Below are 13,898 nucleotides of genomic sequence, written 5' to 3' on the forward strand. Positions count from 1 at the left end.
TTTTTTTCAAAAATATTGAATAGATATTTATGGAATTTAATTAATTAGTTTTAAATGGATAAAAATAACAAATTAATATAACAATTAATTAATTATCAAATAAATATTAATTTATAAATTTGCTTTTACGAAGAGATATTACAGAAAAATTAATTTAACATTCATTATTTATTATTAATATTTGTATTTAAAATATATATTTAAAAACAAAGTAGGAATTAGATGGGGATCATATTTTAAAAAATCTAGTAATTAATAAATGCTATTAATTAATTAACTACTAGAATTTTTTCAAATAATACTAACTGGCCATCTCTAATTCCTACTATATATATTTTTAATTATATGTTTTAAATACAAATATTAAGATTAAATAATAAATTTTAAATTATTTTTTCTGTGATATCTCTTCATATAACAAAATTAATAATTTAATATTTGATAATTAATTAATTATTATATTTTATTTGTTCTTTTTATCTATTTATAATTAATTAAATTTCATAAATTGCAATTCAATATTTTTGAAAAAAAAATAAATGATATAATAGATTAAATATTACAAATAATTAGAAGAAGTAATTATTAATTTTTTTATTAGTATCCTTTAAATTTATATAAATTAATAAAAAAAGTTTTTAAGCTCTTCGCTTTTATCTCATTAGGTTCTCAGTATAAATCTGAGGTAAATTTAATTTATAAATATTATTTTTATTATTATTTATATTTTTATAATATTTAATTTTGAATTTATTTAAATAAATTATTTTTGTTATAGAAATCATCATTATTATTGATTGATTTTTATTAAAACAAAAATTTTTAGCTATTTTAACTTGATTTTCAATTCAATTTTTAATTATTTATTATTCATTTTTTATTATTTAATATATTTTCTTCATTTTTTGCTATTTAAACTTACACTCAATAAAAGCAGTTTATTAGATTTGGATTGTAATATTTTTAATTATAAAATTTAATTTAAAACATGAAAGCTCTTTTAATTTATTTATTTGATTTATTTTCCTTTTTATTTTTATTATGATTTCTTTTTTTTTTTTCATCCTTTGTTAATTTTATTAATTATTAATTAATCTTATTATTTCATAATTTTTCTTCTAATTAACTAGAGCCAAATTCCTATTTAATTTATAAAAGGCGAAATGTAATATATTTTAATAACATAATAAATAAAGCTAAATAAGCTTAAAACAGCTTTATTTTTGAGTTTTTAGAAAGCTTTAAATACACAAAATGTAAAATTTGAAATAATATATACAGTATATTCTTATAACATACCACTTTTTTTTTGAAAAATTTTATGAACTCAAAAATCTCAACCCCCTTTTTTATTTATTTATATTTATTTATTATTTTTGTTGATTTGAACAATTTGAGCCTATTATATCTTTTGAATAAAAAGCATTAAAAAAAAAAATATTTTTTTGAAGAGATAATTTTTATTATTAATTTAATTTTGCTTATTAAAGCTAATTTTTGGTTTATTAGTAAATCTAGCATTTCATAAATTGGTGTAATTGCCTTAGGTTCTGCTTTAATTATAAAAACTAATTAAAAACAACAAAGCTCTTTTTTCTTTTACTTTTTATTGTGCTTGCTTTTTTTTTGTTCTTTATTTGATAATTTAACTCATAATTTTATTTTCAACTTTTGCTTATTATTTCATAATAATTTTTCTTCATTTTTACCTTCTAATTAACTATTTAATGATATATTTTTTCTTCAATATTTAAAAAGATACAAATAAATTCGTGATGAAGGCGCAACAGGCTTAGGTTCTGGTTTAGCAAACTGCATTAATCTCTCAAATTTGAAACTTGAACTTAGGTAAAAACAGTTTATTTGTTTTGGATTGTGATATTTTTAATTATAAAAACTAATTAAAAACAACAAAGCTCTTTTTTTCTTTATCTTTTTATTTTACTTGCTTTTTTTTTGTACTTTATTTGTTAATTTAACTCATTATTTTATTTTTAACTTTTGCTTTTATTTTAATTAATCTTATTATTTCATATTTTTTCTTTATTTTTTTCCATCTAATTAACTATTTAATTTTTTATTTTTTCATCAATATTTAAAAAGGAATAATGAAATTGGTCCAATGGGTGCATCAGGCATAGGTTCTGGTTTAGCAAATTGCATTAATCTCTTAAATTTGTCTCTTGAGCTTCAGTAAAAACAGTTTATTTGTTTTGGATTGTGATATTTTTAATTATAAAAATTAATTAAAAACAATGGAGCTCTTTTTTCTTTTTCTTTTTATTACGCTTGCTTTTTTTTGTTCTTTCTTTGTTAATTTAACTCATCATTTTATTTTCAACTTTTGCTTTTATTATTAATTAATTAATCTTATTATTTCATATTTTTTCTTCATTTTTTCCTTCTAATTAACTATTTAATCATATATTTTTTCTTCAATATTTAAAAAGTGCAAATTAAATTGGTGATGAAGGTGCATCAGGCTTAGGTTCTGATTTAGCAAATTGCATTAATCTCTCAAATTTAACACTTAAGCTTAGGTAAAAACAGTTTATTTGTTTTGGATTGTGAAAAATTTTTAATTATTAAAAGTAATTAAAAACAAAAAAGCTCTTTTTTCTTTTTCTTTTTGTTGTACTTGCTTTTTTTTATGTTCTTTATTTATTAATTTAACTTATCATTTTATTTTCAACTTTTGCTTTTATTATTAATTAATCCTATTATTATTTCATATTTTTTCTTCATTTTTTCCTTCTAATTAACTATTTAATCTTATATTTTTTCTTCGATATTTAAAAAGTGACAATTAAATTGGTGATGAAGGTGCATCAGGGTTAGGTTCTGGTTTAGCAAATTGTATTAATCTCTCAAATTTGACACTTGAGCTTAGGTAAAAATAGTTTATTTGTTTTAGATTGTGATATTTTTAATTATAAAAACTAATTAAAAACAATAGAGCTCTTTTTTCTTTTTCTTTTTATTGTGCTTGATTTTTTTTTGTTCTTTCTTTGTTAATTTAACTCATCATTTTATTTTCAACTTTTGCTTTTATTATCAATTAATTAATCTTATTTATTTCTTCATTTTTTCCTTCTAATTAACTATTTAATCATATATTTTTTCTTCTATATTTAAAAAGATACAATAAAATTGGTGCAATGGGTGCATCAGATTTAGGTTCTGCTTTAGCAAATTGTATTAATCTCTCAAATTTGAGGCTTAACATTTCGTAAAAATAGTTTATTTGTTTTGGATTGTGATATTATTAATTATAAAAAATAATTAAAAAAAAAAAAGCTCTTTTTTCTTTGTCTTTTTATTTTACTTGCCTTTTATTTGTTCTTTCTTTATTAATTTAACTCATTATTTTATTTTCAACTTTTGCTTTTATTATCAATTAATTAATCATTATTTTTAATTTTTTCTTTCTAATTAACTATTTAATCATATATTTTTTCTTCTATATTTAAAAAGATACAATAAAATTGGTGCAATGGGTGCATCAGGTTTAGGTTCTGCTTTAGCAAATTGTATTAATCTCTCAAATTTGAGGCTTGACATTTCGTAAAAACAGTTTATTTGTTTTGGATTTTGATATTTTTAATTATAAAAACTTATTAAAAACAATAAAGCTCTTTTTTCTTTTTCTTTCTTTATTAATTTAACTCATCATTTTATTATCAACTTTTGCTTTTATTATCAATTAATTAATCTTATTTATTATTTCATATTATTTCTTAATTTTTTCCTTCTAATTAACTATTTAATCATATATTTTTTCTTCTATATTTAAAAAGAATGAATAAAATTGGTTCAATGGCTGCATCAGGTTTAGGTTCTAGTTTAGCAAATTGTATTAATCTCTCAAATTTGATGCTTGACATTTCGTAAAAACAGTGTATTTGTTTTGGATTGTGATATTTTTAATTATCAAAACTTATTAAAAACAATAAAGCTCTTTTTTCTTTTTCTTTTTATTGTGCTTGCTTGCTTTTTTTTATTCTTTCTTTGTTAATTTAACTCATCATTTTATTTTCAACTTTTGCATTTAATATTAATTAATCTTCATTTTTTCTTTCTAATTAAATATTTAATGATATATTTTTACTTCAATAATTAAAAAGCGACAATTAAATTAATGCAATGGGTTCATCAGGCTTAGGTTCTGCTTTAGTAAATTGCATTAATCTCTCAAATTTGACACTTAAGCTTAGGTAAAAACAGTTTATTTATTTTCGATTGTGAAAAATTTTTAATTATAAAAACTAATTAAATACAATAGAGCTCTTTTTTCTTTTTCTTTTTATAGTGCTTGGTTTTTTTTGTTCTTTCTTTGTTAATTTAACTCATCATTTTATTTTCAACTTTTGTTTTTATTATTAATTAATCCTATTATTATTTCATATTTTTTCTTCATTTTTTCCTTCTAATTAAATATTTAATCATATATTTTTTCTTCGATATTTAAAAAGTGACAATTAAATTGATGATGAAGGTGCATCAGGGTTTAGGTTCTGGTTTAGCAAATTGCATTAATCTTTCAAATTTGAAACTTGAACTTAGGTAAAAACAGTTTATTTGTTTTGGATTGTGATATTTTTAATTATAAAAACTAATTAAAAACAACAAAGCTCTTTTTTTCTTTATCTTTTTATTTTACTTGCTTTTTTTTGTTCTTTCTTTGTTAATTTAACTCATCATTTTATTTTCAAATTTTGCTTTTATTACGAATTAATCTTATTATTTCATATTTTTTCTTCATTTTTTCCTTCTAATTAACTATTTAATGATATATTTTTTCTTCAATATTTAAAAAGTTCCAATTAATTTGGCGCAATTGGTGCATCAGGCTTAGGTACTGCTTTAGCAAATTGCATTAATCTCTAAAATTTGACACTTCAGCTTGAGTAAAAATAGTTTATTTGTTTTGGGTTGTGATATTTTTAATTATAAAAACTAATTAAAAAAAACAAAGCTCTTTTTTCTTTTTCTTATTACTTGATTGCTTTTTTTTGTTCTTTCTTTGTTAATTTAATTCATCATTCTATATTCAACTTTTGCTTTTATTATTAATTAATTAATCTTATTATTTCATATTTTTTCTTCATTTTTTCCTTCTAATTAACTATTTAATGATATATTTTTTCTTCAATATTTAAAAAGATACAATTAAATTGGTGATGAAGGTGCATCAGGCTTAGGTTCTGCTTTAGCAAATTGCATTAATCTCTCAAATTTGACACTTGTGCTTAAGTAAAAACAGTTTATTTATTTTGGAGTGTGATATTTTAAACAAAAAAAAGAATATAAAACAAAAAAGCTCTTTGAATTTATTTGATAACTTATGTTTGATTTATTTTTTTATCTTTTTTATTCCACTAATGTTATTTTATTTATTAATTTAAGAAATAATTTTTAATTTAAAAGTTTATTCTATTTTGATATTTATTTAAAATTTACACAAATTTATTAAAAATTTGTAGCTAAATGAATAAATCATAACAATTCTAATTAATAAGCAAGTGTCTTAAATCAAAAAGATTAGTTGTCTTTGAAAAATATTTGTACAAGTGATAAACAAATGGCGAAAAAAGGATGAATAAATATTAAATGTTTGAATAATTGAATATTTTTTGTTTTTTTATAAAATAATAATTTGAAAAAGTTTTTTAAGCCTAAAATATAAATAGATTGATATATAGATTTTATTATTGATTTTATATTAAAAAATGTCATTCATATTTTTGTAAGTAATTAATTATTTATAAAAAATAAAAAAATTAAAAAATTAAATTTGCTTAAATAAATTAATTCCTCTTAAGCAAACCCTCCGATTTATCCAAAAACGATAAAATAATTTGAAACTTTTAATGTTATATTATATCTTATTAGATTATATAAATGTCAATCTTTTATATGCCAGTTATATTTTAATCTTAAATATTATCGATCAATCATATTTTTATCCTTATTTTATTTATCATGATTAATTAGATACCATGATTTAAATAAAACCTCAGGGAGAAATCAAATTTTACTTTTTATTTTAACTTTTGTGGTTATAAAGAATAATTTTATATGAAATTATTAAATATTAATTTAAATAAGAAATAAAATAGATTATATAATTATTAAATAATAAATCTTGAATTTCTAGTTGGTCACTATAATAATAGAGATACAATTCTTCTTATATATATTTCGTTTTACACTTTATTTATATATTATATATTTAATTAATATATTCATTCTATTTTTCATCGCTTATTATAGATCACAAATCTGTTTTTAAGATAACCAATCTTTTTGTTTTAAGATAGTTTCTCATAATTTCTAATTTTTTTGCTTGATGTATAGAATTAATCCTATAAATAAATTTATGAAAATTACGAAAAATAAATTAAAAAAGAAGTTTAAAATTCAAATTAATCAGTTAAATTAAGATAAATAAATTAAATATCTCAAAAAATAAAACTTCTTATAAATATAAAAGTCAAAAAACAGATCAATTTTTAAAAAAATAAAACAAATAAAAAGTTATTTTATTTAAAACCTTTAATTTATTTTAATATTATAAAATATAAAGGTATTAAATCATTAAAATGTTATTACCTTATATTAAGTATCAAATTTTTGAGATTAATGCACTCTGATAAAGTATAACCTAATTATTATACACCCTATACCCCAATTTTGTTACGACTTTTATAATAAAATAAAATTATTTTGAAAAAAGCATATCAAAAAAAAATTAATAAATATCCAAAGCAAAGTTTGTAAATTAAAAAAATTAGTCAAATAAAAAGCTAATAAACCAATTAATCTATTTTTTATAGCTTAATATTAAATTTTATAAAAAAATAAAAAGTTAAAAGCGAACATAGTTTATACTTGAGATCAAGTGTCAAATTTGCGAGATTAGTCAAACTTGCAAAAGCAGTACCTAAACCTAACATACTCTCATTCTAAATATAATTGTTGCTATATAAATATTGAGGAAATTGTAATTAGTAAGAAATAAAAAAATAAGAGATTGATAAAGAAAATCAATAAAAAAAATTGTAATAATATTATTTATTATAATAATTTTTACACAAAAAGAAGTGCCAAACATGAGATTGTATTACAGTTAGCTAGGAAAGAACAAAAGCTTGATATATCATCAATTTAATTGTGACTTTTTAAATATGTAAAAATATATGATTAAATACAAAAAGTTAATATAAAATATTTAAAAATTAATTAATAATTTAAGCAAAAAAAAGCTAAAATTAAGAAATGTTTTTTAACTAAAATAAAGTTAAAATCAATATTTAAAAATAAAGTAAAATAGTAAAAATAAAATGAATCATCAATTTTATTGTGATTTATTAATTAGAAAGAAAAAATTTCAAACAAATTAATTAATATTAATTTATCATTAATTTAAGCAAAAATTAAAAATGGCAAATAATTTAAATTAAAATAAAATTAAAAACAAGTTTTAAAAAATTATAGTAAAATTCTTAAAAATAAAACTAGTTTTATTGTTTTAAATATATTTATTTTTAAATTATTTCAAATAAAAATCAAATAATTTTTTTTTACCTAAAATCAATGTCTAAATTCTAGAGATTAGCACATTAAGCTAAAGAAGAGCCTAAATCTGATAAACCTTCATCATTAATTCCATTATTACTTTTTAAATATAGAAGTAAATGTAGAGAGTTAGAAAAAAATAAAAAAATATGAAATAATAAGAAATTAATTATAAATGTTAACATTTTAAATTTAAAATGATTTAAATTAGAATAAAATAATAATCACAAGGAAAAGTATAATAAAAAAACTATTTAATTAATTAATAAAATTATTTTATAGCTTTTATTAAGTTAATTTTAATATTAAAAAAATCACAAAATAAAATAAGTAACTAACCTATTTTTACCTAAGATTAAGTGTCAAATTTGAAAGATTAACACAGTTGGTTAGAGAAGAGCCTAAACATGAAACACCTTCATCACAAATTTAATTACCCCTTTTAAATATTAAAGAAAATATAATTAAGTATTATTAATAAAAAATTAATATTGAAAGTATAACTTAAAAATAAAAAAAGTTAATAAGTAATTAGAGTTTTATTGTTTTAAATTAATTTTTATCAAAAACTATTAAAATTAAAAACAAATTAACTTGTTTTACATAAGATTAAGCTTTAATTTTGAAAGATTAGAACATTCTTGTAATTTAGAACCTAAGAACGATGCATCATATGGGCCTATTTCTTTGCCACTATTTATGTATTGAAGATTATCTCATAAATTAAAGATATAGTTTGATCAAAAAATAATATAATAAAAAATTTATTACAACCAAAGCAAATATAAAAGATTAAAAATTTATTTATATATAAATTAATTAATTAGTAAATTTGAATAGATAAAATGAACATAGATAAAATTTAGTTTAAAATAATTATTAATAAACATTATTGAGATTAATAAATAAGTTTTTATGAATAAAAAATTGAATTTACTCTAAATTAATATGGATATCTATATGAAGTTAAAATGATGAGATTAAAAACTATTTATTGATAATAAATTTAAATTAAATTAATAATTAAAATAAGCAATTATTTACATCTTCTAGTTTTCTAAAATATTTTTTCTATTATATCATTTCTTTTTTAATTGTTTGAAATGCAATTAAATTAACTAAAAGAATATTAAGAAATTTATTTAATTAATTTTCACTTTTAGAGAGTACATGATTTGTCTATACTAAAATAAGATTGAAAAAATTAAATACTTTGATCGAAAAATTAATAAATTAGACATCAATTATAATTTATCATATAAAGAATATATTATATGTTTCAAAAAGATTGCTTTGAAATAAAAACCAGAGAAAATATTGGGTATTAGGAAAAATTAAAAATATTTAATTAAAAAATTTTTATTATACTATTCATTTTAATCTATTTTTATAATAATTATAAAAATAATAAAATTATTTGATGCTTTTCAAAATAGTAGATTGATAAAAAAAATCATCTTATCTATAAGATGAATTTGATTTAAAATTGATTTTTGGTTGGTTATCTGATTTATTCTTAAGTAAAATTAATTCATTATGATTTGCAAATCTTTAGAAAACTTCTTTCTTTTAAGCGATAATTTTTAATTTTAATCAGAAACTTAGAAAAATAAGGTACGATAATTTAATTAAATATTACAAAATAATTAAAAAATTGTTAAAGAGCATTCCTTATTTTTTAATATGAGGTAAAATAGAAAATAAATAGGTTTATTTTTGTTAAAGAATTTTGTATTTTTTTTTCATTTTGAACAGAATAAGTGAATGATAAAATTTATAAATAGATTTAAATTATTTTTAATTTTTTTATATTTTTATATATTATTTATAAAAGTAACATATACCTATAAAATCTAATAAAAATATCATTTTTTTTAAATATAAGTTGTTTTAGTTTCGGGGTCATATTCAAGCTTGTATCCAGAGAAAACTGCTGTACCTATTGGGAAAGTATTTCCAAAAGTCTATTAGGGAATTATTAATACAGTATATTCACCATACTCATCAGCTGGTAAGGTGTATTATTCAGGGGTAATAACAGCTGTATAGATAGATTAATCAGCAGCAAGGAATTGGATTTCGATATTTTTTAACTTACTTATGTCATAAACTTTAAGAAGGTAGTTCTACTTAGGTTTCAATACATAGTCAATACCCGAATAAGCAAAATAATTTACAAGTTCCATGTAGTTAAATAAAGACACCTAGATATTAGGGTCAGTTGAGTTCAAAGAAACAAATTTTCCTTCAAATAAAACCATATCTTTATGGTAGAGAGCTTTTTAAACAATAAGGTTAGAAGTACCTTCCTCATGGCTCAATGCAACTCTTTTAGATACTTTTAAGCTACTTGGTTAGTATTAAGAAAATAAAACAACACTTGTAGCAATTAAAGCAACAACAATCAAGCTTTTTAATTCAACTCTCATTTACTTTTTTATTTTTTCACTAATTTTGATTATCTTCTTTATTAATAATATAAATTTTTTAGTAAATTAAATTCAAATCATGATTTTCAGAAGGTGGTAACTCTTTCACAGTAATTTTTCTTTTATAATCTTTTACTAATTAGACCTTCTTGCTTCAAATTTATTAAATATTTTTTTATGGAATTCAAGTATCCTTAATCTGATCTAATTCTATAGTTTTAGTTTAAGCGAAAAAGTAAAATTATTTATTTCATTAATAATGCTTAAATGTATGATCTTTTTTCTCATCCTCTGTATTTTTAAGGGTATAAGATGAATCCTCTTGAGCTTTGTAAACACTTATTTGTTTTTAATTATTTTTATGAATCCAACAAATCAAAGATAGGTTTTTGATTTGTATTATTAAATTTGTGTGTTTTTAGATTATTACATTTTTCTTATTGATTAGAAATTAAAAGCTGTATCAGAAATCTGATTAATAATAAGCAATTAAATATAATTAGTCTTTTCTATATATACATATAAAATATTAAAGCATCTAGCTTGTATTTAACAGTAAATTTCACAACTAAAAAACTTATTAAATATGTTTTAAATAAAAGCAGCTCTAAAATAATTTAATTAATAATAAACAAGTTTATTAAATTATTTATATTATTTTATCAAATAACCAACAAAGCTTCTAAAGCAGAATATAAAAAAGAAAACATCAGAAAAATAAATAATGTAAAAAAATGTGAATTTTCGCATTTAGTTAGGCAAAAAATTCAATACTCATTTAAAAATTTTCTTTATTATTATGATATAAATTCTGGTTATTTTCTAAATTTTATTATGGTATAGTTTTGAATAAATAGATAATTTAATAAAATTTACACATAAGTATTATGAATATCATAATAATTAGTCACTCAACTCAGTAGATATATATTATCATTTTTAAAAAAAATAGAATTTATTTTGATATAATAATAAAAGATATTTTAAAGAACTTTAGATAATTTTATTGAAGGTAATTTACTGAACTATTTAAATTAATAAAAATAAAATAAAGCAAATTAAAATTAAAAACTATTTTTAGGGATTTTGAAGTTAAATCAGAACAAGATTTTATAATACAAATTAAAATAAAATTTTTTAATAAATCAATCTAATTAATAGTAAATTCAATGAAGTAATTTCAGTATTTAAAAGAATTTAAAATATAGAAGTTCTATATATTTTGAAAATAATGAAATTATGTTAATATTTTAAGTTCTTTAATCATTTAAATTTTAAAAATAAAAAAAAAAAGTAAATTTACTTATAAAATTGAAATTTATTATTAAAAGAATACAAGTATAAAAATATCTAATTAAATTTGAGTACAATTATTTATAGATATGTCATAAATATCATAGGAACTATTAGTTTTAATTTATCATTTGTGGTTAACCAGTTGGTTATATTTAAACCAACATGGAATTAGGAATGTTATATAAATTATTTGATTACTGAGGTTGATATGGATACTAGTTAAATTGATTTTGAGATTAGATATTTGATTTGTCTTGAATACAGTTTGCTTAACTATAGTTTAATTAATTAGGTTACAGTTATACAGGATTCCAGTTTGGAGGTGCTTAGATTTAAAGTTGTGGAGGATTTTATTAGCTATTTTATAGTAAATTTGAGCTAGGATTTATAAAAACTTTTATTTCATGAGGAGAACTATCAGAAACACAACAAATAGTGCTAATTTGAGGAATTAATTATAATTGATAAACTACTTAAACTAATTCACCTTATGATGATAAAGGTATATCAGAAGGGACTTGAAATTGAACTTCTTACTTCATCTTTGATTACTCGACTTTTACTTCAATACTTTTTTCTGCTATGTTGAGGACTTTAGTTTTATCAGCAGTATTAGCCTTCATAGTAAGTTAACCAAGAAGCTTAACAGTCAATTTATTTACTTGTTTGCTGTATTAGCTAAAATCAATATCCATATTCAGATTTATAGTTTCTTGAGGAGAAAAACACCTGCTGCTCGTGGTTATATTATAATTAATTTATCCTGACTTACAACAGCAGCATATCACAGGTTGCTAAATTGATGTGGTATTATTAGATAAATAATAAGTTGATATTTATTATCCTATAAATATTTCTTAGCTCCCTTGTATTGGCTTTACATTAGCCTCTGTTGGAATGATTTGAGCAATTATAGAATATTTTATAGAACATTGGTTATTTGAGTTATAAAAATAATTCATTGAGGAAGGGAGCTTATCAGCAATACATAATTAAAACGGTATAACAACTTAGCATGGATTTATTATGAAGGCTGAACTATTTTAACCTTAAGCGAAATCATAAATAGGCATAGAAAAATTAACTATTTCATTTTAACCCTTAGCAAAAACAGTTCTTCTATGTTTACCCCTTTTAACAGTGTATGTAAACTGAGTTTCCTCTAGACCTTTTAAAGTTACTTAAAGGATATGGCCTTAAAACGGTTCTTCTATATTAATATTCAACTAACCTTATACAACTTCATTACTTATAAAACTGGTTTTTTAAAGTTAGATAAATATACCTCCCTTAACCTATCTTCTATTATCTTTAGGATTACTTTGTCCCATGAGTTATATGAGTTAAGTGATCTAATTATTTTATAATAATTTGCTATTTAATTTTGATTAAATATTATTTAAAATGCTTATGATATTTAAAAATATAAATTGATATTTTTCAATCGAAATTCAAAGTTTTTCTTAATATTTATTTTAATGCAAATCGATAAAATGAGTCAATTTCGATATAAATTAGTTAATTAAATTAGCCAATATGCATTTAGTTCTAAATTATTCTATATTTGGTTTACCACTAAATTCTAAAGTTACTAAATTTAATTTGTATTGGTTCTATTAGATATTATTTAATTTAGTGTAAACTAAATTATCTATATTTTATAAATTTAATATTCTTATCAATCAAGTTAACAGACTTTTTCAAGAGTTACTTTAAAATATAAGCTAATTATATTAAAAATAATTATTATATCTTTTTTAAGCTGTTATTTATAAAACAAAAACATTTATTATGCTTTTGAAGTATTTAAATTTTCAAAACCTAATTTTAGTATTATTTTAAATTCGAAAAACAAAGCGTTCTTCTAAACCAACTTAAATTATATTTTAAATAATAGATAATCAAAATTTATGTAAATCCCCTTTCTTTTTATATTATTTTAGGCATCAAATTAAAACTTGAAATTTAAAAAGATTTTTAGGGAAAGAACGAATCGCTTATCGAAGTATTAATTTTATCAACTATATATTTTTTAAATACTTAAAATAAATAAATTTATTTGGTAGTAAAGAATTATTTCTGTATCAAACATCTAATTAAATTTCGAGCAAAATTATATTTTAATAATTAATTTTTATCTATCTAAACCTTTTATGAATGTAAAATAAACAAAGTTAATCTTTTTTCAATTGATATTTTTTCTAAGCTGCAAATTAATTTACAGTCTTTTAATTGCGGTCTTTTGGATACAGATAAATTTATAAATTTAATAAGCTAAAAATAGTATATTTTTAGTTTATAAATTAAAACATATAAGTAGTAATTTCTGCGTTATTAAAAAGGAAAAATGAGATAAAATATTATAAAACACTTTAACTTACTTAATCTATTTTCATAACTTAATATTATATATTTCCTTTGTTTTAGGTAATGTGGAATCGGATGAATAAAATAAATTATTAGTAATTAATTTGACTTAAAATTATCTACAATTTTATTGATTGACATATGAATAAAACATGTATTATATATATTATTAATTAAATACATTAATTTTAGAAATAGTTAATTTTTATTCATTAATTAATAGTTTAA

The 13,898-nt window shown here is 19.0% G+C and overlaps 5 protein-coding genes across 5 annotated transcripts in view; 2 read left to right on the forward strand and 3 right to left on the reverse strand. All coding sequences in view use genetic code 6, as the record gives it.

Annotated features, from left to right (window-relative positions):
• Window positions 1-19, forward strand: part of TTHERM_01116250 (hypothetical protein) — a gene marked incomplete at its 3' end in the record, with an annotated part of 492 nt that extends 473 nt beyond the window's left edge. Inside the window, exon 1 of the mRNA XM_001022476.3 lies at window positions 1-19. This exon is cut by the window's left edge and continues 473 nt beyond it. Coding sequence (XP_001022476.3) covers window positions 1-19 — 19 coding nt within the window.
• Window positions 20-1,254: 1,235 nt separating this feature from the next.
• TTHERM_001116260 (hypothetical protein) lies at window positions 1,255-4,557 on the forward strand (the record flags this gene model as incomplete). Its single annotated transcript, XM_012799289.1, has 10 exons — window positions 1,255-1,280; window positions 1,759-1,848; window positions 2,104-2,193; window positions 2,451-2,540; window positions 2,801-2,890; window positions 3,140-3,229; window positions 3,475-3,564; window positions 3,798-3,887; window positions 4,125-4,214; window positions 4,473-4,557. 10 exons carry the CDS (start codon window positions 1,255-1,257, stop codon window positions 4,555-4,557), a joined length of 831 nt encoding a protein of 276 aa, XP_012654743.1.
• A 1,717-nt stretch (window positions 4,558-6,274) lies between these two features.
• On the reverse strand, window positions 6,275-7,763 carry TTHERM_001116271 (transmembrane protein, putative; the record flags this gene model as incomplete). The annotated part of the gene is made up of 5 exons (XM_012799290.1): window positions 6,275-6,365; window positions 6,613-6,702; window positions 6,892-6,981; window positions 7,094-7,177; window positions 7,588-7,763. 5 exons carry the CDS (start codon window positions 7,761-7,763, stop codon window positions 6,275-6,277), a joined length of 531 nt encoding a protein of 176 aa, XP_012654744.1.
• Window positions 7,764-9,443: 1,680 nt separating this feature from the next.
• TTHERM_01117280 (transmembrane protein, putative) lies at window positions 9,444-10,007 on the reverse strand (the record flags this gene model as incomplete). The annotated part of the gene is made up of 1 exon (XM_001022480.1): window positions 9,444-10,007. The coding sequence occupies one exon, from the start codon at window positions 10,005-10,007 to the stop codon at window positions 9,444-9,446; it is 564 nt and encodes a 187-aa protein (XP_001022480.1).
• A 1,394-nt stretch (window positions 10,008-11,401) lies between these two features.
• On the reverse strand, window positions 11,402-12,634 carry TTHERM_01117290 (arrestin; the record flags this gene model as incomplete). The annotated part of the gene is made up of 1 exon (XM_001022481.1): window positions 11,402-12,634. The coding sequence occupies one exon, from the start codon at window positions 12,632-12,634 to the stop codon at window positions 11,402-11,404; it is 1,233 nt and encodes a 410-aa protein (XP_001022481.1).
• Between the last annotated feature and the right edge of the window lie 1,264 nt (window positions 12,635-13,898).

This window comes from Tetrahymena thermophila (genome assembly GCF_000189635.1).
Source record: "Tetrahymena thermophila SB210 genomic scaffold scf_8254484, whole genome shotgun sequence".
Classification (NCBI taxonomy): Eukaryota; Ciliophora; class Oligohymenophorea; order Hymenostomatida; family Tetrahymenidae; genus Tetrahymena; species Tetrahymena thermophila.